Source organism: Cervus elaphus, chromosome 22 (assembly GCF_910594005.1).
Source record: "Cervus elaphus chromosome 22, mCerEla1.1, whole genome shotgun sequence".
Taxonomy (NCBI): Eukaryota; Metazoa; Chordata; class Mammalia; order Artiodactyla; family Cervidae; genus Cervus; species Cervus elaphus.
The window spans coordinates 45,592,360-45,619,210 of NC_057836.1; the positions used below are offsets into that span (position 1 = coordinate 45,592,360).

At 40.9% G+C, this 26,851-nt stretch overlaps 1 protein-coding gene across 27 annotated transcripts in view; it reads left to right on the forward strand.

Moving 5' to 3' along the window:
- RBFOX2 (RNA binding fox-1 homolog 2) overlaps positions 1-26,851 on the forward strand; it is a 287,477-nt gene extending 260,626 nt beyond the window's left edge. For 8 of the 27 annotated variants that reach the window (XM_043880689.1, XM_043880690.1, XM_043880677.1 and 5 more), the window contains 9 exons: positions 1,072-1,132; positions 4,107-4,160; positions 4,420-4,512; positions 5,613-5,757; positions 9,407-9,446; positions 14,557-14,588; positions 19,087-19,175; positions 19,634-19,706; positions 21,264-26,851. In XM_043880689.1, the coding sequence (XP_043736624.1) occupies positions 1,072-1,132; positions 4,107-4,160; positions 4,420-4,512; positions 5,613-5,757; positions 9,407-9,446; positions 14,557-14,588; positions 19,087-19,175; positions 19,634-19,706; positions 21,264-21,318 (642 nt within the window). In that variant the 3' untranslated portion in view covers positions 21,319-26,851. Of the gene's footprint in view, positions 1-1,071; positions 1,133-4,106; positions 4,161-4,419; positions 4,513-5,612; positions 5,758-6,245; positions 9,096-9,406; positions 9,447-12,365; positions 12,409-14,556; positions 14,589-19,086; positions 19,176-19,633; positions 19,707-21,263 lie in introns of those variants that run through there. The other 19 variants (XM_043880693.1, XM_043880694.1, XM_043880684.1 and 16 more) reach the window with 9 other exon arrangements.

A 26,851-nucleotide genomic window follows, 5' to 3' on the forward strand; every position in this document is an offset into this window, starting at 1 on the left:
TAAAAAACACAAAACATTTTTGGTTCCAACTTCACCTAAAATTGGTGGAGATTTTGGTAGCAAATTTATTGCTATTCAAATTTAACATAATATACATCCCCAGAGTGAAATAAAACATATTTTGTATAATTTTTATGTTTTATAATTCTTTTAAAAACTGGTCTGTTTCTATGTACCTGATAACATAGTATATAACCAGGTTCTATGGTAAGGCTCTACCCTCCTTGTAAGAACTTTGAAGCTGATTCTGACACTGGACTGACTACAGGATCCTGGCTTCTAAGTGCCATTCATCTTTTCTTCATCGGCACCATCTTTATAATGCCTACTTACCTTAGCTCTGAGAATGCTTTAATCATGCAGTTCTGTAATGAGGGTAGAGAGTACCATAAAACAAAAGAAACATAAAGCTTTTTTTTTTCCAATTCTTTTAAGTGCCTGATTTAACAGCCTTCTGAAAACTTTCTTCTTAAATGAGTGGGGCACATAATCTAGAAAATTCAAAATAGTCCTAAAGCCTGTCAACATAGGAGTCTTAAGTTCCTATATTTTTTTAGTGACCTCAAACAGTAAAATTTTATACAAGCATGTAAAAATGATAAACATGAGAACAGATCAGGTCCACAGATTTTTTTCTCCTATCTTCCTGTAAATTTGTTTCCTGAACCAATGTAGCAAGCCTCTGTTTTATTAATGAACTTCAAAGTTCACATGCAAACAGGGCTCTTTCCAGTTTTTTCCATATTTTCCTGAGTGCAGAGACTTCTCTGTTAAAAGATCTCCGAAGAACTTGCAAATGTACTTTTTCTTTGGAGTCCTGGATAGTAAAGTTGCCTTAGTTTTCCATTTGAAGACCAAGAAACTGTATTTTACTCTTGTTAGCCTCATTTAATGAACACTTTAATTAAAATACTATATATTAATATTTTATATTGCTATATTAATTATTTAAATAAATTATCTCTGAAATTTACATTGTAAACTGAATACTTTGTTATTGAATGAGCACCTCCATGTTCCCTAATGTGATCTCCTTCCTCCCTGCCCCTCCTTTCTACTTTGTACCTGTAGGTGAATAATGCTACAGCACGTGTAATGACCAATAAGAAGATGGTCACACCATATGCAAATGGTAAGAGGTTATGAATCATCTTCAGAAAAATGTCACTTATGTCATTTATTCTTATATAGGTATATGAACTTTTCACAGACATCAAAGACTTTTTTTATTTCATTTTTCAATTTTTTTATGTACATTGAAGTATTTTTTTTACCTGGCAGAGTTAATTTTTATAAATTACCTTTTTGTTTTTTTTTAATTATTATAGTCTTAGTCTCAGTAAAATCCATGTTATATAGTGTGAACATGTCATTTGAGATTTCTGCTCAAAACCCTCTTTTAGCTGCTGTAGTTCTTTGTAATATGTTAGGCTTGTTCAAGATCCTACTTATCTGAACATGAGTGGAATAATTCTTGACCTCTTGTTCTCCTTTTAAAGGAATGCTCTAGAGGTAATAGCCACGGGGTATGTGTGTGTGTAAAAATAAAAATATTTTGTATTTGATGGTTACATGTTATGTAGTGAGTTTTATAAATGTTTCTCATTAAGGGGGAATTTTTCTGTAAATATTTTGTCTAACAAAAACAGAACTTTTGCTTCGGTTGTCAAATTTAATCTAGATTCATGTTGCCTGAGTAAGACAGGATATAATTTTAATCTATAGTACAAGAGTGGTTTTACACACTGTGCTCCACAGGACCATCTTGGTGGGGAAGAAAACTGAACGGACTGGGTCTTGAGGCCCATGGCTCCACTTTGAAGAACCTCATTCACTGTTCTATATTTTAGAGTTCTGCATGAGATTTTATCTAGAGTAAAAAGAAGAGTTTCTCCCTCTATTGCTAGAGTATGACAGTATGTGCTGGTAATGTCTTAAGTCAAGTAGAAGTGTATTAGTTGACCTTCAACAAATATGTGTAGCTCAGCTTTTTAAATAGAGTATAGCATAATTTGCATTTATTAGCATAACTTGTGTTTTCCTTAGTCATTTTACTAGTGGTGTGTCTTGGGATACCATCACCTTCCAAGTTACCTTTTGTTTTCTTCTTTTCACTGCTTCATAAAAACAAGTTTTTGCTATTTTGATTTTTAAAAAATCAAATTTGAACAAAATAAGGAGAGGCAAAGTATGTCAGATTTCCTTTAGATCCAGTGGGACAGACAGAGCTACTGACTGGAATTGAAAAGACAGGAATTCTCCTGCTCAATCTGTCTCTTCATTTTACTCTGTGACAGTGGGCCAGTTTCCTAACCCATTTCTGTTTTCACCTCTATCAAGTGGCAGCCAGAATTTTAGCACCACCAGGCTCTTAGTCATCAAAATCCAGCCTTCTTAGCTTTTTCTTTAGGAAATAAAGCCCAGGGAAATATAGTATTGATACTTACTCATTGTCCCAGAAGTGGTGCCTATCTTATCACTCTCTTTCAGTTTTGTGAAAATCAAGTGCCATAAACACCTGTAAAAATACATTATAAAGTGTACAAAACTAAACATATTCAAGCTTTTGTTGACAGTATTCCATTATTATCATGTGCATCCATTGTATGCATTTAAAGGGAGTGCTTAAAGTAGTAGTGGTAGGAAAGGAAAAGTTCATTTTTTAATATTATTCTAAATCACTATTCAAGTCTACGAGAGCAGACTTTAGAAACCTGCAGCTGCTGTGTTAGAGATTCTGCAAAGAGCATGCTAGGTGCCTTCAAGGTGAATTCTCAGCATGTTCTTACTGGCTTTGAGTCACCTGACTTGTCTAACAATGCAGAACATTTGTGCTTTTACAACTCCAGTAGGATCTGAAGACAAATTTTGAAATTTTCATGCAGAATAATGAAGAGGCATGTCTATAATAAACACATACAATAATGAATGGGGGATTGGAATGATTCCTAATGAATGGGTTTTCTCGAGTAATGTCTTGGCTTATAGTCATTTAAATCTGGTGATTGGCCTTTTCATCTTTCCAGTCACATATTTATAGAGTAGCAGTGACACAATGTTACAATGTTATAAAAGAATTAAACCAAAGGGCCAATCTTTCAGAAAAATAAAATGGTTTATTTATTTATAAAAATTTTATAACTTTTATAAAATGATAAAATTCAAGAAATATTTACTAAGATTTTTCATGTGGAATGCTACTCTATCAGTGGGCAATAGAATGTTTCTCTCTTTCTTTTTTTTACCACTTGCCATATCCCTATAAATATAAAAAAGGGAATGTAGAAATTAAAGTGACATCAAACCTAATGTTTGGAAATACTTAAAATGTTTACACCAACGTTCTGTAGTGGTCTTGTATTCTTTAGCTCAAAAGTCTGATTAATGTAAATGTACTTCTTACATATTAAAATCTCAGAAGACATGCACCAAAGTTAGGAACATACCTTGAATTTTATCATTGCATGTCTCTTCTTGGTGACTTGGTTAACTCCAGTGAAATCCCAGTGGGAAATCCTAATGAAAGAAGATTTCCATTTACCTAGAATACCATTAGCATGCTATAAATGAATATGGAGTTCAGAGGTCCAGGTCAGATTTGAATTCAGTCAAAGGATACTGTTTTATAATAAAACAGCTATAGTAGTAAACAATGTGAAGATGATATAGAAGACAGTGCATCACAGTGGGATACCGAATTACATATATTGTGCCTTTTTCCCTTCTTCTAAACAAGGACTAGGTCAATTAGCAGTTCTGTGAGAGACAGTATACAAAACCCCCAGGATTTATTTCTATTTCTTTTTCCTTCTCTCATTCCCTCTCCATCTTCCTTCCTTCCTCCCTCTCAATTTTTTTCTCACCTCCTTTCCCCCACCGCCTCTCCCTCTGCCAAATATTCATTATCCCTTCAGTGTGCTAGTCCTGCTTAAAGAGGGTCAGGTCCAGAGATGTCATCACTCTCTCGTGTAAACCCCCACCAGCATCCTAAAGAGAAGATGGTACCAGGCAAAAATGAATCCAGAGCGTCTGAAGCCCTCCTTTACCTTCTGTCTGTTCCTCATGTAGTCGTAAACATTTGCTCACTGTCCTTTCTTCCATTTTAGGTTGGAAATTAAGCCCAGTAGTTGGAGCTGTATATGGCCCTGAGTTGTATGCAGGTAGTATTTGAGTTAATTTTTCCATTCGTGCTATTTCATATATATGTGTGTGTGTGTGTGTGTGTGTGTGTGTGTGTGTGTGTGCGTGTGTGTGTGTGCGTGTGTGTGTGCGCGTGTGTGTGTGCGCGTGTGTGTGTGTATATATATATATATATATATATATATATATATATATATATATATACATGAATTTATTGTTTTTCAATTTCCTACTCCTTGGTAATCTTTTTGCACCTTTTCATTTCCTAAATGCACTCAGCATCCAGTTTCCAAGCAGATGTGTCCCTAGGCAACGACGCAGCCGTGCCCCTGTCAGGAAGAGGGGGTATCAACACTTACATTCCTTTAATCAGTAAGTAGCCTATGTTGACCTGGCATGGAGTTTGACTGTTGTGAGTAAACAGTGATGTATTGGTCTTTTTGTCCCCCCAAATACACATAACTGAAAAGGAGGCAGTCATGAGAGAGTTAAATACTATCATTAATGCCCTGTCCTATGCTGGAATCTTATTAGCCTGTGCTAGAATCTTTTTGATCAAATGTTAAGATGGCCACAAAGCATAAATAGTCGGAAAAGGTAGAAGAGGATGAGGACATGTAAAGAAAATTTTAATTCTGCACTTTGTAATGAAGCAAACAAAGAAGGGATTATTGGTGGAACGTGTTGTACATGATGTCTGTAAGTCAGCTCTGGGCCCTTGAGTAGAATACCACTCAAGTGCCGCTCGAGTTTTATTGATTATTCTCAGCTCTGTTGGTATCTCTAAAGTCATTTTGACCTGAGCTATTTAGCTCCAGCAAGAGATATAATTAAACAGAGTTCAGTGGATATGGAATCAATGTCCCCTCATGCTTTCCAGAGGATAGCACACTTAAAACAGGCCCCTGGAGAATGTCTGCCTCTTTAAAGGACACAGGGCTGCAGGGGAGAGGCAGTTTCCTTCTCACCTCTCATTTCTGGACTGAAACATGTTAGATAAAGAGTTATGTGGACTCATGATGTGTCTGAAGACTATTTAGTGTGTCTTGGAATGTGGCGGCATGTCAAAAGCAGAAAAGGATGTTCTTATGAAAAATAATTATTCAAATGGATGTAATAACATCTGGAAATGAGATTAATAGTCAGTTAAAGAGTTTTATCAAACAACTTAAACTGTCTGTAGGAATGAAAAGTCTCGTCTCCATTATGGCAGCAGTTCTCAAGAGCTTCCTGACCCGTTTCTCATCAGCTTGCATTGTAAGGCCAAAATTGGGAAGGAACAAAGAAAACTCATGATTTGTGATAAATGAGGCATAGTGTCACTGACTTATGGCATATTGCGTATTTCCATTTCTTTTTGAGAAAAGTTGTGATGTGGAGGTATCTTTTCATCTTTCCTGTAATTGTTGCAAAGCAGGTTGTGATGGTACACATGCTGCTGAATGCAAGTTGACATTTCTGTCGTATTTTGGGTCTCCCTTTAGTTCCTGGCTTCCCTTACCCAACTGCAGCCACCACGGCGGCCGCTTTCAGAGGAGCCCACCTGAGGGGCAGAGGGCGGACGGTATATGGCGCAGTCCGAGCGGTACCTCCAGCAGCCATTCCCGCCTATCCAGGGTAAGCAGTAGAGTCCCAAATAAGCGACTGGATAAAACCAGAATACCATGGCCCTCTTATAACTTCTGGGATGTTGCCGTGCCACATAGTAGAGATTCTTTGAATATTTGCAAATTAACAGATTAGATGGCAAGAACCATACCATTGTCAGAATGTAACAGAATATCAATGCATTATATAAATCTTCATCTTGGCCACCTTAAGCCCTCACAGTAGTGGCTTAAGACAGTAGCCAGAACTGTCCTGTGTTCACTAGCAGTGTGTTGGCATGGAGTTCACTCAGCATCGCACGAATTTGGATTAACACTCCTGCAGAGAACCAAACTAGGAGCTCAAGACCGTAGTGCGAGACTGCATCTGCTGGGCTCAGCCCTCACCACCACCCTTGCTGGGGCTGAGGCTCTCACACGTGCCCTCCCTTGTGGCTTCACTGCCTGGGTGGTGAGCAGCAGAGCTAGTTACCCACAATGGATTTGCTTTCTTTGTAGGAGACGGATTAAAAGAGGTTAATTCAAAGATGAACCAAGTCCAATTGAATCAAGGGAGAAAGGGAGAAGTAGGAAGAATAAAACTACAGTTGGCTTCTGAATGATGGTAAAACAGCTGATGGAGCTGAGCATCCTTCACCCTTTGATTTTTGTATGGAGGGTGTCTCATGCAGTGGAATGATTCCATAGCAACAAATAAATCCTTTGTGACTGAATGGGGGAGGAGGAGTGAAGATGGCAGGTTTTGATTTCCGTTGTTTCTTAAGGTCAGCCTACAATGTATATTTTTATATAAAGAGTGGACTTTTATAAGTTAGTTTTATCAGGACTTTCTTTCTTCAAAGATGTGATGTTTGTGTTCCTCATCTTTTTTCTGCCTGTGACAGGTTTTTTCCCCACATACTTACTGAAGAATAAACAGTGGTAGAGCAACCTATTCATTGCTACTTAGTTAAAATGTAAAGGGAAAGAGTCTCCTTTGTAGGTCCTTTTCTAACAGCAAAATTGACTGTGAGATGTACTGATTTAGTGGTCAGTCATAGACCAAAGGGACATGCCATTTGGTCCTCAATTACACAGAATTAAAGCATTTTTATCAGACAAGACAAATATGGGTGTTGAAATTGGCAGGCTCCAGAAGCCACTGGAAGGGAACTACTTAGAAATAAACCTTTGTTTGCAGTTTATAGATGTTTAAATCCCATGCATTCCATCATCTCCATCTTCTGCCATTACTTTTAATTTTATCCTTTTTCCCCCCTCTCAACTTGACCTTTGACCTTCAACCTCTGACATCTCCTTTTAAAGCAGTGACTAAAGATACAATATTGTTTCATCAAGCTATATTCAAGTAAAACATAAAACTGAGCCCTGGATAAAATTGTTTACAAAGTGTCTTCCATTTCATTCCAAAAGATTGTACTGTCATGTTTGCAAAGAGATACTGCTCACCAGAAACATGGGACTGTATTTTGTAATATTCCTGAGTTACTTTATCAAGTGGTTGAATTCATTCCTATTCAATATAGGTCATTTCGGTATATTGGCCAAACTTGAAAACCCATTCTCTACCAAGTCTGTGTCAGGTATATATTTGCTCAAAGATATTTTACCTTTATGTCTAATCACATCAATTTCTGTGCATTACATTGAACACTAATTTCCCATGTTTTATTTTTTATTAACTAAACCACCTGTTTACATGGAAGATGGCAAGGAATAAGTCCAGTATTTTATGGGGAATGGCCTAAAATTGCTTTTTAGCTTAGTGAACTAATTTCATCATTAATCATTGTGTTCTAGCCTCCTCGTGGCATTTGATATAGGGAATATTGGAATTCTTCTAGAATTTAGGTGACTATTCCCAATGAGTGATACAGTTTAGCGTAAAATTTACTCATGTTTTTAATACCACCACTCTTCTCTATAGGAGAAATACTTTCGATCTTTGCCTATTTCCCCTTACTAAAATAGTTGAAGGTTAATTAGTCACCACTTGGCATCAATGCTTTGGCATTTTATCAGCCTTCTCATTATGAACAAGTCTCTTTTTTACTAAAATGCAATTGAGAGGCAGATTATTTTCTAACCTCAGATTTTAGCTGCAATTGGAGACTGAAAATGGACAGAATTTACCTAAATGACCTCAGAGATGAGTTTGATTTGCCTATTGTATAATACAAAGGCACGGAATAATTGGGGCATCACAAAGTGTGATCATACTGTCCTGTAAATACAACAGAACCTCACTGGGGGTAAAATTCAGAAACTTTATAGCTACCTGTAAAAAAGAAATTATTTTCATATTCATATTAAAACTATGACTTGATAACCTCACTTACTAGCTTGTTTATTATAGTGGAGAAGGTAGTAGTGAAAATTTCCAGCTTGTTTAGTTGAATAAATGATAAACAGATCTTTTAATTTTAAATAACCAAATCTTGATTTAGTGAAAAGACTTTTATCTTTTTTCCTCTACTGCTATTCTGTGTCTCTTGGTCCCAAAATAACATTTTAGGGAAATTATATTCACAAAATACCTCAAAAGGCTTGAAATCTATACCTTCATTATAATAGTTTAGTGTTGCTTAGGATTAAAAACAGAATCATGTGGTTTTTTTTTTTGTTCAATACAAATTTTTCTAAACAGGAAAATAAATCTTTTTATTCCTAATCAAGCTACCTTCTCGATTTTATTCATTTAAATAAAACAGGTCATGCCCAGAACCTCAGTTATCAACTGTATTTTTCAGAATTCCATGAATATTCTTATGGTCAAAAAAGAACCCTTAAAGTCTTCCAGTTACTCCTCCCACTCTGGATTATATTGTTACTATCTGGGATCCCCACTGCACCTTTCAATTCTTGGACCTTGGACCAATCACCTTAACCTTTAGCTCATTATCTCTGCTTGTGAAAGCAATGCATTGTGGGTATTTTTGGTTGTGTTTTTTTTTTAATTACATTTCTCTGTTTACTTTGGTCAGAATTGATTGACTTGTTTTTCTGAGGTGTTGCATTGGTTCTTAAAATGCTGAATAATAATACTTTGCATGCTTGTGTGATCAGCCAAATCTTATCGCATGTCTAATGTGCAGGGTAAAAAGCAGGTGATGTATGGATATCAGAAAAGAATTTCCACGTTACTCTGAAACTGATAACAAAATACTAAACATAATGTTGAAGCATACTTTGCATACAGGTCCTGCCCTAGTGGGATTCTTTGGGGTTTTTTTTTTTTTTTCTTTTTTTCATATTTAACCCCTCTCTGCACAAACCCTGCCCCACCCCCACATACACACACCCCTTTTGAAGAAAAACGTCCTCTTAGGACAAGCTTATTTTTTTTAATACTCTCAATATGAAAGGTTGGTGTTTCCAATCCAGCAGGTTCTCCATAGCTATACTTGGCCCTCTGGGTATGCTCTTTATTTCTCTCATCCCACTCTAGTTACTACTAGATTGGCAGGCATTTCCTTCTAGGGTTGCAACCCTCCCCTGCCTTGCCTGTCCCAGAGCCGCCCCAACCTCTCCAGCCCAGGGTCCGTATTCATACATCACCTGCCGTGTAGAGCGCATGTGCATGCTGCCGTCCTCAATAACCGGAATGTGTTTCTGTTCTTTTGTTTTTTTGTTTTTGTTTTTGTGTGGATTTTCTGCAGTGTGGTTTACCAGGACGGATTTTACGGTGCTGACCTCTATGTAAGTACACACACCGGGGCCTTCTCGTCCCCATCCCCTGACAAGCCAGCCTTTTTTTTTCTGTTTTTCTTTGGTTTGTTTTGTTTTTTTTTTTTTAATATAGTTTATTTAATTTTTATTTTCTTTTTCCTTGTGGATATATATATATATATTTATATATTTAAGAATGCAAGCATGCTTCTCTGCCACTGCGCTTGCCCCTGGGTGCAAAAACTAAGCCTTTGGGTTTCCTGGTCATTGCTAGAATCAGTCTACTGGACATATTCTTTTCCCTTCCCTATGCCCACAGATGTTCTATGTATCACGAATATACTTGAGAGATGGTCAGCAGGTTTAAAGTCTTTTCTTCCTGTCGTCTCATGTGCATACATAAATAACAGGACAAGCGTAGCCTGAAACCAGCCCTTTCCCTTTTCTGCTTTTCTTTTCATTTCACATCCCTCTTTAGATCATTAGGGCTTTGATTTCTGTAGTGGCAAGAAGCTTCCTGAAATGTGTGTTTTCCTGTTTCACATACTTTGAGAGAGCACTGTCTTGTGAAAGTGAGGTGAGGAATTGATGCCAGTGGAGAGTGGGTAGGAATGAGAGGAAACCAAATACTCAGTGCATAAGGCTTTTCTATATCAGAAGGTCCACAGCCAGTGGGGCTCTTTCTTTAAAAACCATCTAGAAGGAAACAAATGGCATCGTTAGCAATCTGCACTCTTCTACAAACGTTTGACTCATACAAGATTTGTTGATTTGACCAGCCATGGTAACATCTTTATTACTATCCATGATTTAAACTGTCTAGCTATAATTTGAGTCTCATGATTGGTGGTCACATGTTATTTAAAATATGGGCAAAATGATCTAACTGACAAAAGAGTAAAGTTTTTGAGTTTTGCAAGTCTTTTATTAGGACCTCTCTCCAAAGATCTCTTTCTGAATGCATGCTTAGTCTAACTACCCACATCGTTAAGAAATAGTTTCCTGAGAAAAACTTGTCAGCATGAAATGATTCTTCGGGCACAGTGTAGAATTGTCTGGAAATGCTTTCTCCACCCTAATTTCTCCAAAGTCGATAAGGGTACCTTTTTAATGAACTGTTTCCACAGTCTGCCAGAGATTCCCAGCAATTAAACCATTAATGCCCTCTCAGAATGCATGTGGAGTATGCACTCTGTATTGCTGGAAGTAGACAGGAGAGAGTGGTTCTCTGAGATACGGGGGGGGGGCCGTTTAGAGCAGACCTTCAAAGTACACTTGAACACATGCTTGAAGGAACCTTTGCCATGATTTGGTCCAACCTTCTCACTTTGTGGATATGTTTCTTAGATTGTGACTTACCCAGATTACCGAAATTGTTTGTTTATCCAAGCATAAAACCCAAATAATCAATATTTCATTACCTCTCATAGTAATTTAGTTAAAATCCACATCTTTCCTCTGATGGTCTTCAAGAAGTAAATGAAAGATCTTTTTTTCTTATGCTCACGGTGAAACTTGAAGATTAGGAAACTATTAATATATCCTACTTTTACACCAGAGTGCACTTTTCTAAATATATGTATTTATATAAGCTCTTATAAGCATGTACATCCTCCCATATACATTAGTATCCATAGTCTCATGAAGCTCACCTTTATGTTATTTAAGTTTTCTTGAAATCTGGTCTATTAGAGTACACTTCCACTTGAATTGGGAATTTTTTCTCTGATATCTCATTTGGGGATTTCTTAAGTATAATGTACTTCTACCTTATTAAGATTTGCCTCATTCCACCTTGTTAAGTCATCCAACCGAGTATTTATTAACAGTTCTCTCATTTCCTTAGTTTACAATATATGACTTTATTAAGAGAGAAATGATTTTTCTGCATTTGTTGAGAAAATACTCTTGATTTTTTTTTTCATCTACAAATTGGACCACCTTATCAAGCTGAACAGAAGTAATTCAGCGACCTTGCCAAAACATTTTTTTGACCCGTGGCCTCTAGTTGATGAAAAGACTGAATAGTAATGGTATTTTTATTTCTTAGTTATCTTAAACCAGTTAGTTACTTAGAGGAAAGAAGAAAAAGTTAGTTACTAGTGCTGAAATAATACCCAAACCCACAAATGGAAAACCAGAAAACATGAGGTGGGAACTGTTGAGTGAGGCTCAGAGTTAACTTTGAATACAGCTTTTAAAACTGCACATTCCCCACCCTATGTGTGAGGTGGCAAAGGAGGCTTCTTTAAAAAACACACAAACAATAACAATAAAAACCCCTATCATTTTATGTTGAATTTGTTTCTGCTTCTCTCTGTACATTTTCCCTTCTGTGAAAATCTATTAATGTATGTTTAGTTCTTGTTATCTCAGAAAGGAAGATCAGAAATAGAGAGGTTGGTTTATCTAGTCTAAAAAGTGCCCTGAACCTGAACTTGAGGAGACAACATGAGGGAAAAGAGTTTAAATTGCTGGCTTTTATTTAAGCTATATTAATTTAAGCTATTAACTGTGAAGGTGTTTTTTGTAGGTTTTTTTGGTTTTGTTTTGTTTGTAATCTCTCCCTGTCCTCTTCTTAGGCCATAACCCCTGCTGGCCACTTTCTTCCTCCTCGTGTCTTTCATGGCACATTCCTCTCTGGAGAACTGATCTAGCAATTGTGCCCATGACTTGTAAAGAGATTCCCCATGCTAAGATTTGGGAGTGTCACAGGTAGATTATGTGTCTGCCCGCCCCCTCTTTTTCTGATCAGTAGGAAAGATACCGTTCACCCTAGTTCACTTTTTTTAATGGGATAACAACTGCTCCTAATTCTCACCCTGTGAAAAGCATGCTTGCATCCAAAGGAAAGAAAAGGCTGGTGGGCCCCTTCGCGGGCTTTTTTGTATGATTGTTTTCCTTCCACAGCTGTGTTTTTTGAACTGCTCTTCCTGTGTTCTGTTATAGAATAGTCTTACAGGAACCAATCATTAGCGCTAAAATACCTCAGGTAGGAGTGCCAGTGTGACCTGCCAATCAATCAGATTGTGGATTGCAGTGAAAAAATTGAATTATACTAACCATTCCAGCTCCACGTTAGAGATGGGAACAGAGGCTTTTTTGGACAATCAAGACTTGTGAGCGTGTGATCTAAGGCCTGCTACCTCAGCAGTGCACCCAGTCAAGCTCCTTACATGAGGGCACCTCCTCCAAAATTCCGTGCTCCCGCCCCATTGCCGCACATCCACACCAGGTGTGTTCCACGCACTGTCCCATCACCGCCACCTCTTTTAGTTTGTCAATCACATATATCCATGGTGTTGAAACTGGTCTTTTATATTATGAAGAGCTTAGCCATTTGGGACATCATCTTCCTTCTGTGAAAGAAATGAGAAAAGAGAGAAAGTAGAATCCATCTAGACAGGATTTCTGAATCCCAAATTGGCCCCTGTTGTGAAATCATAGTAGTAGTTGGGCTGTGCTGCTATGTAAGTTTGAACTTGTCCTAAAAATCTAGGTATACTAGAACTCTAAAATGGAAGCATGTGTTTCCCAGGCCCTTTCTCCTTTTCACCTTAAAACCAGATTAGCAAAGGCAGTGGATCACGACGCCCTGTTCAGTTTGCTGGTGGCTGGGTGCTCAGCAAAAGGGGAAGCAGCAGGTAACTTGTCACAATTCAGTTAGTCTATTTATGTGGCCACCCAGTGAGCTTCTGGAGGTAAACCGATTATAGAGATGTGGAAGAAGAGTGTTTGAAAGGCTTAGTCAGTTGAAGATCATCTTTTATCATAAAATTAGTAAGTGGAAGATACCAAATCAGTCATAAAGATTCCTTTCCTTAAAAAAAAAAAAAAGATTCCTTTCCTTAACCCCAATTTTAATAATGATAGAAATTTAAAATATTTTCCTTAAAAATTCTTCATTATCTACTCTTCTAAGTAGATAAGGTCTCCCAGTCAAAAGCAGTAACAATATTATCATTATTACAAGTTTTGTATTCACATCTGTATTACCCACATTTAATCCAGTGTGCCATATTGCCACCGAAGAATCTTTGATCTCCTGAAGAGCCCCTCCTCATACAAGTTCAGTCCAGGGCTGTGGATCTCAGTGGAGGAGGTGAGGGAAAGGAAGGAGTTAGAATCATGTAAAGACAGTGATCCCCAGAGGCACAGCCTTAGGCCTAAGCCAGTTGGACTAGATCTCTGCTCTGCTATAGTGATTCAAAGCACCACACCTGCCATTCTCCCCACCTGCCTACCCACTCCCGCCCCACTCCCTTTGCTCTGTAAATCCATACGCCACATGCAGGGAACAAGCTTTCATTCGTCTGCTGGTCTTGAAATATACATTCTTCTCCTCAGTGTCACATAATGTCATTGTCTTCCAGGTAGAAAGAAGGTGTCTTGACATCACATGCTCACCAAAGTCCTGTTTTAATGTAAATCCTAAAACAAAAATGTAGTAATATACTTAATGGCCAGGTTAAAATCAAGACAAGGAGAGGTTAAATGGAGACAGAGAAAGGCCAGGTGTAAGAGGAAAGGTTCTGTAGAACCCTCCACTCTGTTCTAATTAAAACACAGCTCAGGCCTGTGCAGAGGAGTCACGTGGTCTGCTTGGCCGCACTCTGAAGTTCACTAGACAACAAAATTGGTTCAGAGCGGAGTCCCTAGGTGACATTGAGCAGCGGAAAAGTGAGAGTTTAACAACAACAAAGTGATCTTAAAGGTAACAGCATTTTCATTTGAAAAAGCTAGAATTTGAAGGCGGGGATGTGTTACAGCAATGTGAAAAGATAGAAGGCTTAAACACAGGAAATATTTTAGAACACTGGATCAGTATGTCTGGGTGTTGACAGAGGGCAAGCACACAAGTGAGCACTGTGGGTCAGAAGTGAATCAGGAAGATTGATTAGGGGAGTGGTAATTGGGCTGCCCCAGTTGGGAGCATTAGGAGTCATTCAGAATGCATTACAAAGGAATAAGAAAGTAATTGTTTGTAAAGGGGTGTGTGGAATATTTGGATCAGGCTTAGCCATGACAGATTTATCCAGCTGTCAGGTTCCAAAAAGCTGTCCGTGTCTGCCCTCCGACATTAGGGTGTGCTATGGCCATGCTAATCCCCATTTTTTGTTTTATTTCAAATCACACACAGATAGAATCTGCAAAGTGCTTCAGATCAAACAGGTCTGATTGTGTGTAAATACATATGTCCTTTTTAATTTTTATTATTAATGGTTGCTTCAGTTTTGCATTGGTGCATGGTTCAAAGCAATACACATCAGCTATCTCATGACTTCATATCTCCAAATGAATTATTTCTCCTCTTTTTTGTTTGTTTGTTTGTGCAGTCAGCTGAAGAAATGTTAACATCTCACTCTAAATCTCTCAGTGGAGTCTCTGTTCCCTTCTCTGATATAACAGATGGGTTACTGCTTGTTATAATTATTAACATCGTGGTGTGGGCCAGGGCTCGGGCGGGCCAGATTGACTCTTTCTCTGGGCTGGGAGGGGCCAGTCGTTAGGGTCTGGAATGTTAACTCGAGTGGTGACTGACTGTTTCCGTAATACCAGGTCGTTGTGGCTGCACGCTCTAGTAATTGAGGCTGTGTACTTCACCGAGCTTGTGGTAGAGCCTAGGGCGAACCGCTGTCCCAAGAGAATGCTGGGATAGATAGAGTTAGCCAATCCGAGTCTGAACGTGGTGATTTTGCTGGTCGTTCTAGCTCCAGATGTTGGCATGCTTAGTTTTTAATGTGATTAATAAATGTGGCGCCATACCCCTTCCCCACGCCTGAACCCTGTCTCTCCTACCCCCTCCCCAACCCTTGTTCTTTTTGAAAAACCTGAGAAACAGCAATGAAACCCTTGGTGTTTCAAACTGCACTTTGTTCTCATGTTCCATAAACAACTTCAGATTTGCTCATAGAAGTGAAAGTTGAGAAAATGGTTTCTCTGCCTGGATGCTTTATACCTTCCAGCATCCAAACTGGAAATAAATATACCTGAATGTTCATTGGCTTATATTATGGTGAGATACATTGTTGAATAACCAATTGAAAAAACCATCAGAAATACTTCGGACTAAGAATACATCTAAGAGGAGTAAACCCGTGACATGCAATTTAGCTTGTCTAATTTAGGGATAGTCATCGATGAAATTAACAAGTTAATTAGGATATTACTTCCTGTCCTAAACGTAGATCCCTCCTCCTAAAAGAGCCTGTCTATAGCGCCATTATCGTAAAGTAATTAGAAGAGTAGACATGTGGAAATATTATTTGCTTTTTTAGAAGAACAAATTGATGTCGTTTTCTTAAAATTCTGTTGACATTCTTCTTGAGCCTTTTGTTATCAATAAAATATTTGCATCTCTGTCCTGCACTCCTGATTTTGAATGGCAAAAGACCCTCAACAAATTCAGGCTCCAGAGTCTGAGTTCACTTAAAGCAAAAGGAAAGGACTGGAGGTAGATTATCTGCATTTCCTTCTGGTTTAGAAGGAGCCCTCTTTCCCACAGCCTGATCCATTTGAAATTGCCTTGATCAACAGTGGCGTTCCTGCCTTGGGCGTGAATGGGTGCGTGCACGTGTGTGGCTGAGCCCCCCGCTGCTCACCTGAAGCTGTCACAGCATTGTTAGGTGGCTGCACCCCAACACAAAATACAAAGTTCAAAAATATAAAGCAGTAGCATCGCCCCCAAACCACTGAGGTTCCCCTGGCTTCTTGCAGGCTGAGGAAACCAAGAAGAAATGTCTATCAGTAACCTCGTTCAGAACCTCTTTTCTTCCAGAATTAGTGCACTACTGCTCAAATCTAATGATTGAATACAATCCCCAGTATATCTGACATACCAGGACTTACTTCGAATCTAGTTAGTATTTTTATGGGAACGTATACCTCTGCTCCATGGCATAGAACTTAAGTTTTTAGTTGTTTCACCCAGGTAGTATACATTGGGCTTTAGTTGCTTTTATTAGCTTGATTTTTTCCATTTTTAGAGATTATTTTGAATTTTGAAGACCTGCTGAAGGGACAGACTTCCTGATGTCTGTTTACCGCATCATCCTCATTTACAAAGAGGTTTTCCTGAACATGGCCCTGCTGTAGACTTCACACTAGCAAACTTTAATTCTAAACTAGTGGAACCATTTATAATGATACGGAAAGTGAACCTTCGAGATTTATACAAAATTTAAAATCTCAACTACAATGATTAACATCTTGTTTTGTTTAACAGTTGCTTTTGCTGTTTCATTTCTTTTTTAGAAGTTTTTGTAAAAAAGTGAAGGAAGGAGATACTTTAGTTAGTTTATATATAATGTAGATACTTAGGCGTGTATGTATGACAGGGTGTATATTACAGGCTGGATATAGGGCTTTACCCAAGTCAGTCTGCCCTGCCTGTCCTGGTAGACCTGGCTAGAACTCAGAGGAAGCTTGTGGATCACAGCTAGCCCCTGAGGGTGCTCCTGCCATGGCCCTATCATTACCATCCCATTACCAGTGTTGGTAATATTAATGAGAATTTTCTTATTTATATGAATATTTATGGAAAGATCTATAATTGAAGCAATGTTCAAATCATTCACTTGAACAAGGAAGGAATAATATAAAACCACTGAAAACCAATCAGGGATTTTTTTTTAATTTGCAGCTACTTCTGATGAATTTGAGGTGCATAAATTTAAAGAGCAGGAGTATACTTTACCCCGCAGTACAGTGTCTTCAGTTAGAGAAAGCATAAATTATATAAGAAAGAAGCAAAAAGCCGTAAGAAGAAATTACAGGTATTTTTAGAAGAAGATTTGGACAGAAATAAAAGCAGCAAGCTAGAAGCTGCCCAGTAAGGTGGTTAAGAAGACCAGAGGTCCCATTAGAAAATGCTTGTTTTCAATCCTAAGAAACGATACAGAAAAATTCAAAAATTTTTTGTAGACTTAGCAAAAATTGAGCATTTGAAGAGATCGAAAGTAGAAAGCACAGGGCCGAAAGCTTCAGGTGTCCATGAGAAACAGACGTGCTAGTCTACGGATCGAGACTGGCTGCCGCTCACTGCTGAGACGCCCCCCAGATGGGCATAGTTACATTTTGCTATACCTGATGGAGCTAAGACGATAAATATAAGTGCACAGCTGAATTAGGTTTAGGCAAAATAGGTGAATTCTAAAAAGGTAAAGAAAAAGAAGGAAACATAGGGCTTCCCACTTTTTCCAGCAGCCTGTCTCATTTGCCATTTCTTGTTGTGATTATCTTTGAAATACTTGGTGAAGAAATACACATGCTTCACCCTGGCAGTAAAACCCTTTTGAGTATTCGATTCATCTAAACAGAGGTAAAATAGCAGGACAGGGGAGTTGTAAGCTTTTTGGGACTAAGAGGATATTTGAACCCATGGAAGAAAAGCTCCAGAGCCTGCTGTGAGATTGGGACGTAAGGATCCCAAAACCTTTTAAGGAAGAAAAGCAAGTGCAGTTAAATGCTTGGGGGAGGTGGGAAGGGCTTCCTAATCTATTTGAACCTAGCCCAAGGAGCCCCCAGCCCTTTGTAATCTGATGTGCCTGAGTCTGAACTATAGACAGAAGTTGGCAAACTTTTTCTGTAGGGGGCCAAGTGGTAAAGCCTTTCATCTTCATTGGCCATACGGTCTGTGTTACAGCTAGTTTCAGAAATAGGTGGCAAACCACACTGGCCCACGTGTGGAGGTGTGCCAGCCCCTGGTCTACACTGGCTCTTCCTTCTAAATGTCATTTGGTTGTCCTCGCCTCTTGGCGAACATGCTAGGCCACAAACGGCAGAGCACGTGTACGGGCCCTTTCTCTATGAACTGCTGTCTTTTAGCAGTAGATCAGTTCGAGTACACGTCAGAGAATCTGAAGGTAGCACATATAAACCTACATGTCGGGAGGGGGGATCAGGATGGAGAATACATGTAAATCTATGGCTGATTCATATCAATGTATGACAAAACCCACTGAAATGTTGTGAAGTAATTAGCCTCCAACTAATAAAAAATAAATAAATAAATAAATAAATAAACCTACATGTCTTAATTCTAAAGTTTCCATTTCCTGTCAGATAAAGTTCTCCCAACTTGCTATAAATATTTTCCTTGCTGAAAGTTCCAACAAAGATAGATCCAAAATTGTATATCTTCATTTTGGGGGGAAGAGGGATAAGTTAGGAGCTTGGGATTAAAACATACACACTATTATATATATGAAAATAGATAACCAATAAGGTCCTAGTGTATAGCACAGAGAACTCTACTTAATATCTTGTAATAACCTATAATAGGAATCCTAAAAAGAATAGATACTTACATATATAACTGAATTACGTTATACCTGAAACTAACACCACATTGTACATCAACTGTATTTTAATTAAAAACAAGTATTGTAAATCATATCTTCACTTCTTAAATTTGAGAACAGGTACTCCAGTGTAGTTTACTTATATTACTACTACAAATTGCAAAACAAATCCCTGTTTTGGGCGGAGCTTAATTTTGCAGTAAGGAGCAACATGCAGACTGATGCAGTTTGAAACACTCTCTCCCCACGTGTGTGTCTGTGTCCATGTCTGTCTCTGCGTCCCGTCCGTCTGCGTGTGGGCGGGTGTGTGTGCACCTGTCCCCCGGGGGGAGAGGTGTCTGTAAAGTGAGTTCTCTTCTCTCCTGTAGGGTGGGTACGCAGCCTACAGATACGCACAGCCTGCCACCGCGACTGCAGCCACCGCCGCTGCCGCCGCGGCAGCCGCTTACAGCGACGGGTAGGTGCCAGGGAGGGGGAGCCCGCCGCCGTGCGCCAGCCCCTCCCCTGCCCACACCCTTTCCAGAAGGGCACTTGGGCCACGGGGCTGCTGCTGAGCTGGGTTTTCTGCAGGCCTTCTCCCCAGACCCTGCCCCGCCAGAAACCCACCAGCTCAGACCCTTCCCTCCCTCTTGTTCTTGGGCCCTTCTGGCTCTGACCCCAGTTTCCCACTTCCTCATCACCAACGCCCTTTTCCATTTTATAGACTTAGTTCAGAAGTTTTCAGTTACTGCCTTTAGGAGCAGACAGAGATTTTTTTTTCCATTCTGCTAGTTTCCTAATAGCATTCCAAGACCAAGTTACTCACAAATCCTTAGACAGTCAAACACATGTTTAAGTTTTTGCGGGGTTTTTTTGGGGCGGGGGGGATTACTCTCTTTCCTTTCTCTTTATCCCTGATTGGATTTCTTTCTCCAGTTATGGCAGGGTGTACACAGCCGACCCCTACCATGCCCTTGCCCCTGCCGCTAGCTATGGAGTTGGCGCTGTGGTAAGTAGATGTGCCCTTTTTTTTTCTTTAAACATTTTACTTCTGACTTTTACCTACAGATTATAGAAGATCTAGGGAGGTGATAAATTCAGCCCTGTTTCCATTGCCAAAGTATTAAATCCAGTAGGACCACCTGTAAATTTCCTGTGGCTCCTTTGTGTGCTCATGTGAGCCCCTGGCCTGGGCAAAGACAACAGAAAGGGGCCTGCTGCTTTATGTTGCCTCAGACGTTAGATGCATGCCTGAGCAGAGTTGTACTGATAGGTGTTAGCTAAGACTTGGGGACATAGGACTCTCTAGTTTCCACAGTAAAGCTTTCAGAAAACTTGACTTGTTTCAAATGCAGATGCCAAAAGATGTCCCTATTCTTAAGCCTTCCAGTAAATAGTACTAGAAATCACCAAGCAATTGCCTTCCAAAGATATTTTATTAGTAGCATTTGTGGCAAAATACAGTATTTTCTTAGAAGTATGCAAAGCGTCCATAGAGCTCATCCCCCAGGACACCTCCAGGTCCAGTGACCAGAATTTACTGGGTTCAGCAGTGGCTGGTTCACAGAGATGCCACCTCGTGCCAGATTTCTCTTGCCATCTTCAGTGCCACCAGGCAAGGGCCTGGGAACACGGGTGACCGTGTCTGAGAGGGACGCAGATGACGGGTCCCAGTTAAGACATAAAGGATGTTCGAGAGCCTGCCATTTTCCACACTGAATCTACTGATGAGGATCTGTAGGAGGAAGTAATAGGGTCTGGGTGGGGGAGAAGGGAGGTGTCAGAATTGAGGTAGGGACATGCAATATAAAGAAAGGGATGGGAATCCCTAATGTTTTATTTAGTGCCCAAATATTATAAATCCTATACTAAAAAAATGACCCAAGGAGTGATATGGTCCTAAGGAACTTTTGATTGAAAAAGATAAATCATTTGATAATGATTAAAGGAATAAAGTCCAGCTAAAACCCCAGCTACATATATATATAAAAGATAAAAATAAATATGTCAAGAAACAACCTGGTTGTTGTTTTTTTTATAAATTACTGAGGCAGTAGGCTTTATTCATTGAAAGATTAACTCGGGTTTAAATCCAGCACCATCTCAAGCATGGGATGTGACAGTGATAGCGATCCAAAGTACCATGTTCTCCATTGTCAGGTGATGGGTAGGAAGGTAAAGTCAGCATTCTGCTTTAGGCCACAATTATGTTGAAATAATCAAGGTAAACAACACACGTGCTTTTCAAAATCCACCTATTTACAGACCTGGTTTTAAACTGCACAGAGTTTCTCTTCTGTGCTAATTTGTGTAAATAATGAAATGAATCGTTATGATCCCCTTCCCTTGAGAATATCAGGTCAGCAATAAATATTTGGGTCCCAATTTGAGCATTTTAGAGACAGAAGTTGGTTTCCCGACCTCATGCACTAGACACTATCTAACCAGTTGCTTTGAAGCTTCTAAGGAAGCTGTTTTTCCAAATCCCTTCTCAGGACATATGTCTTCTTTCATAATGCTTCTCTCATCAACCTTTTAATAATTTTTGTGTCTTTAATTATTGCAGGCGAGTTTATACCGAGGTGGCTACAGCCGATTTGCCCCCTACTGAAGTGACGTGAGACCCCTGCAAGTGGGACAGCCCCCCAGTTCATGAGGCCTGGCTATTGCAATATTTACTAGTAGAGGAACTCTATAGCAAGATGAAGAGGAAAAACAAACAAACAAAAAAAAAAAACACAAAAAAAGAGAGAATACTTTTTTATACCTCACTATGTTCTTTGAATATGTATTTTTCCTTTAAATTTCTGCCTTTAATTCTTTTGTTCCAAAGATTGTGCATTTTTTTCTTTTTTTTTCTTTTTTTTTAACTGTGGTAAAAAAAAAAAAATGCATTTCCATGTCTGTATGTCCGTGCTTAGCTTATTCTATCAATCACGGAAGAGGCAGTTAATGAGGAAGGAGAGCATTAGGAGCTGATAAATGCATCTGATCAGAAATTAGCAGACAGGATTACCAAAGTGAATCTGGTGCTGACAGGCTGGGGGACAAGCAGAAGTAGCAGAGATCTCTCTGCAGCAGGATATCCTTCTAGTCTTCTGAGCTTCTGGTCTTTGGCAGGCCGTTCTGACTGGCTGTGGCTGGAATCCACATGCTAATAGATGATAGGAATGTGTGCTTGCAAAGCAGGAGAATCACAAAGACACTTTCCTCTCCTCTTCCCTCCTGTCTTCTCCATTCTTTTTACAATCATCTTAACATGCACAGCCTGAGATAGTTGGCATGGTTTTTGGAATTATAGTATTAATATTTCCAAACATGCGCTCAGACTGTGGATAATAAACACCTCATTAGGCATCCGGTCTCAGAATGAACTTTGGAGTCTGAGAAAGATCATTCTTTTCTTTCCTGCAAACCCTAGCATTCCTGCTGGGCTTCTTCCCTTTCTTTGAACCACCGCTTAGCTCATCTCTCCGTTTACTAACACCCTGCTCCCATGTCCTCAAGATTCAAGAATTTAGGACCCAGGGATAGAAGAAGAAATAGCCAGTGGCCAGATTTCCCCAGAGGTCTGGGCACGGCTTGCAGGCTAGAAGTCCAGATTGTCGAGTACCAGTGAAGAGGATGAGGGCAAGTAAAGGGGTGTTAGATGATGTCTGACAAGGTGCCCTGGTATTCCCAGTCTTTCTCTTGCATCAGAAGGTTAGCACAGAGTGTAAAACATGTAATATAGGCTCTGTTGGCAAAAGATAAAGCACCGAGCCCTAGATCAACTGTCCCTGGAGGTTTGGTGAGCAGGGCATGTAAGGACAGGCAAAGGCACTTTGTACAAGCTCCAAAGCCATAGGACTTTTCATCTTCCAGAGCCTGTACAAGTCACTTCTCTGTCCACAGTCTGGAGCCCTCATGGCCATTTCACCCAGCTTCACTATCCTCCAAAGACAGCCAGCTGAGCACCTGGACCACTTGGTATTCGTGAACACTACAGGACGTGAAACCGAAGCCCCTGAGGCTGCCCCCCTCCCTCCCGTACAGGGACGGGGGTCTGAAATGGCCAGGACCTCACATGTTGCCAGAAAGAGCCACTCGTGTGGCCAACACGTGAGTCCCTGCTGCACTACCCGGCTGCGATGTTCTGTCTGTCATCAGGGCAGGGGGGCTGTGCTTCTCTTCTCGCTATTAGCTGTTAAAGGCAAAGGTCCTGCAGGATTTCCAAAATGAAGGCATTAGCAAATGGAAAAGCACGGTCCATTTGGCTCCCCGGTCTATTCACATTGGTACTAGGGTGACCTTTCACCCGAGGGATAGCTGCTAAAGGGAGCAATTCAGAGACATGGAGCTTCTGGTTTGTTATGGGTTTGTTTTGGTTTGTTGTGTTTTTTTTGTTGTTTTATTATTTTTTTTTTTTTTTACTCCTGCCTCCACACATGTTCTTGCCTGATCCTGATTCTTGTCCCTGAATTAAAATGACTGACGTATGACAGCATCAAGCATTCTTTGTAAGCAGAGGGATCTGTCTTGCGGTGGGGTGGGGGGGCTGACCTGTCATGTATAATACATATCTTCTCCCCCTTCAGAATCCTTTCTCTCCTAATAACTGGGAGAGAGGCTTCCCTGAAACCAGGGGAGAGACATCAAGGAAGCTAGAGGCCTCGATGCAATCTTACTGATTCTGGGGAGGAACGCGCGCTTAGAGGGCGCCAGACTGCCCAGTCCATTGGCCATTTTCTAAGGGTTCTCCTCCCCTAGCCAAAGTTTGGTTTGTTGCTGTTAAGACAATTTTTCTTGTGTGTATATAAATATTTCAGTTTGGGGTGGGGGAATGGGATGTGGGGCTTTTACAGTCCGAGGGACTGGGGGCAGAGAGGATTTTTCTTTCTTTCGTTCGCTTTTATTTTGAGGGAGAGCTTTTACTGACTAAAGAAGCTGAGAGAAATGTTGTGTCCTGTTCACACAGGGGCCATTCTTACAAATGGTGGGCCACTGCTTCAGTGGAGACGAGGCCAAATTCTAAATAGTTGTATCCATGGCAGAAGAGAACAGGGCAGTGAGTTCAAGGATTTTCTTTTCTTTTTTTCCAGAAAGAGGGAAGGGTGATGGGAAATGCAGGGAAGGCAGCTTCCACAGCCCTTTTTAAAAAGAAGCAGAGGCCTGAGCTTTCGTACATTTCAGTTCAGCTGGCTCTGGCTGAGGACTCAGTAGGCAAGCTCTGTTTCCTATCGGGCCTCTGCTGCACTTCCAGGGATGGTGTTAACACTGCTTCCTTCAGCTCCCTTTTCTAAGAAAGACTAAATCGTTATTAAAGGGCCTTCGGTTTTCAGTGTCAGCACTGACTGGGGCTCTTGAAGCACCTCAGTTTACTGGCATCAACCTACCCCATCAGCTTCTGAACTTTGAGACTCCACACAGGCAACTTCATTAGAGGCAGGTTCCTCGAACCATCAGTGCTTGTTTCTTCTGACTCTCATTCCCAGTGGACTCAGAAACAAAGTCAGAAGAGAGTTGGCATCTCGTGAGTTTGTTAGAGGATGCTGGTGGATAAGTCTAGAAAACTTACCCACGCTGAATCACATGAATGACTGCAACAGCTTTACTATAGGTCACCGTGTAGACTTCTACACCATGCTTCGTACTCTTAGAAGCCGGGCTCCTTCCAGGAATCCTCTAGTAAACACCTTTATCTGAATATGCGTCTTTCAGCCCAGAGAGCTGTCCTCAGAGCTTCTCCAGAATCCATTATATTACATAATTCAACTCCCACTGACCCTGTTGTGATTCGTCATTTTTAAGGCTCTCAGGTTTTACGAAACCTACCGGCACCATCCTCCTCCAGTAGCCACAGGTGGAATTGAGCCAATATTACCTTTCCTTGAAAAAGAAGGGAACTGGGGCTCAGCTCTTAGTTTCAGGGGAGCTAGTGGGGCTCTATTCAGTAGAAATCAATGATAGCAGCTTTTCCTGACAAGTGACTCCTCAGGGGCTGAACTGCTCTTAGTTTAGGTTCTACTTTCCTAGAGTTCTGGCAGAGAAGTTTGAGTCACCGCCACCTTCTAACTAGTCACATAACTTCCAGATAGGAGGGAGGTGTGAACTCGGGGCGGGAGCACCCTCCAGATCTATCTGCAGGAAGGGCTGGGCAGCCCCCTTCCCTCTGGCAGGAGGATGAGCTCAGCGAGGACAGGGCAGAGCCGTAGGGAGGGGAAGGGGGAGCCCTGGGGACCGCCCCCTTCCACCAAGCCCGCCGCTTCTCTGCTGCTTGCAACCCCCTATAGCACAGTAACGTGCAAAATCACAGACTTGTTTTCCCCAGAAGATAGGAGGAAAGGGACTTTGGTGGGTGGGGAAGGGGTAGTGGTGTTTTAAAAGCATAAGTTACTGTTTGCACTGTTTTAAGATAGGAAAAAAAAAATATATAGTGGGCAAGGTGAACATCCAACGTAAGCTTGTGTGTTTTTCTTTTGTCATGCTCTTGAAAATGTTTGACCGTTTGTAGTATCCACCGGTGAAGCCTGATGCTCTGTTGCATAAAACACTATTTTTTTTGGAAATGTTACTGTCTGAAAGCCTCTTCCCTCCCTTCCCCTCTCCTGTGTTCTTCCTCATCCTCGCCTGACTGATCAACCAGGCAGTAGCCATCCAGGAGCTGGAGTGAGGAGCAGGGCCCTTTCCAAGTAGACTCTGGGTGTCCTCAGCCGGCGGGGTGCCCTCCGGTCCAGCGGCTGCCATCGAGTCCCTGGCCCCCATCTTTAAAATAAGGCTTACAGACCAGGCCACAGCAAATTCTCCAATTCCCAACTCCAATGCACTAGGAAGGAGGAGCCGAGGGGTCCAGGGGAGCCCTCGAGCACGGCCCGTGGGCCCGTGGCCGCAGCGGCTGAGTTCTCCAAGTTACCAGAACTGTAGCCAGTTACAGTTTACTCAGGAAAACGGTCGATCACTTCAGCCATGGTAGTGCTGGTTGGCAGGGCTTGGTAACGTAGAGAACTGCTCGTTGGCCGCCACTCAGACCTGGCCTTGAAGGGGACCGCCAGCTGGAGGCGCCCCGCCTGGCAGTGACTCACACCAGCCGGTGTGGCGAGGGCCCAGCTCACACCCGCCAGCAAAAAGGGAACAGCGATTCTCTTTTCTCCCCTCAACCCCGCACCCCCGCTCCCCGCCCCTGTTACCAATGCCAGATTCCCAGGGGGTACATACGTTTTTGAATTTTTTTAAAAATGTTTTTTGGTTTGGTTTTTCTGGGGACCGATGAGTGCTTTAAGCAACATCAATACCCCACCAGGCCCCCAGCTTCTTCATTTTTCTTGTATTTTTTGTTCACAGTATTTTGTGTGTGTGTGTGCAAAGTTTTGGCAGCTCATTTTGGCTGTATTATATATCGAGTGATGAATTGATCCTTTTTTTCCCCCCTACGGGATATGAATTGTTTTCTCCTTGTGTTACAATCCTGCTTGTGAACAGCTGGAGCAGACCTGGGGCTGACACACCAAGCTAGGGCTGCAAAGTGCCGAGAGAACAGGGCGGGCTGGCTTGTCCCCGACGGGCTGACCCACCCGAGCCTCTGAGCTTTTCAGTCCAAATCTCTGCAAGGCTAAAATCGCCAGCAAACCTCCCCTCTTCTCCCCGCTCCCCGTGGCAGGGACGGAACCATCCCTACTTGCAGTTTCTCAGGCCCCCTCCTGTTGCCATGGCAAAACAGGTACCTGCAGGGCATGGGGGCCTCCCATGGGATGCTTGTATAATCCACTGCCTCGCCTTTTCTCCCTCCCCTCCCCGCCCCCCGGAATCACTTCCTAGGACACCCGAGCTGCTTGCCCAGGGTCCTGTTTCCCTGCCAACTCCAGAGAAGCACCCAGGGCTTTGTGACAGTCTCTAATCCCTCCCCTCTCGTTAAGAATCATATTGTATAGTAGCTTTTAGACCATACAGTATTCATTGGGTTACTCCTATTATTATCAAGTAGCTGGAATTGTGAAGGTCGGAGTAGTTAGATCTTTAGCTTTGATTCCTTATTTTTTTTTTTTGTATTACTATCCATGTGTATAAATTATTGATCATGTTGCTGGCTTTTATAAACTCTAAGCGAAGGGAGAGCACTGCCTCTGCCTTTGCAAATGGTAATGAAGCACTGTTTTTAAATAAAAGAGAGAAACACCA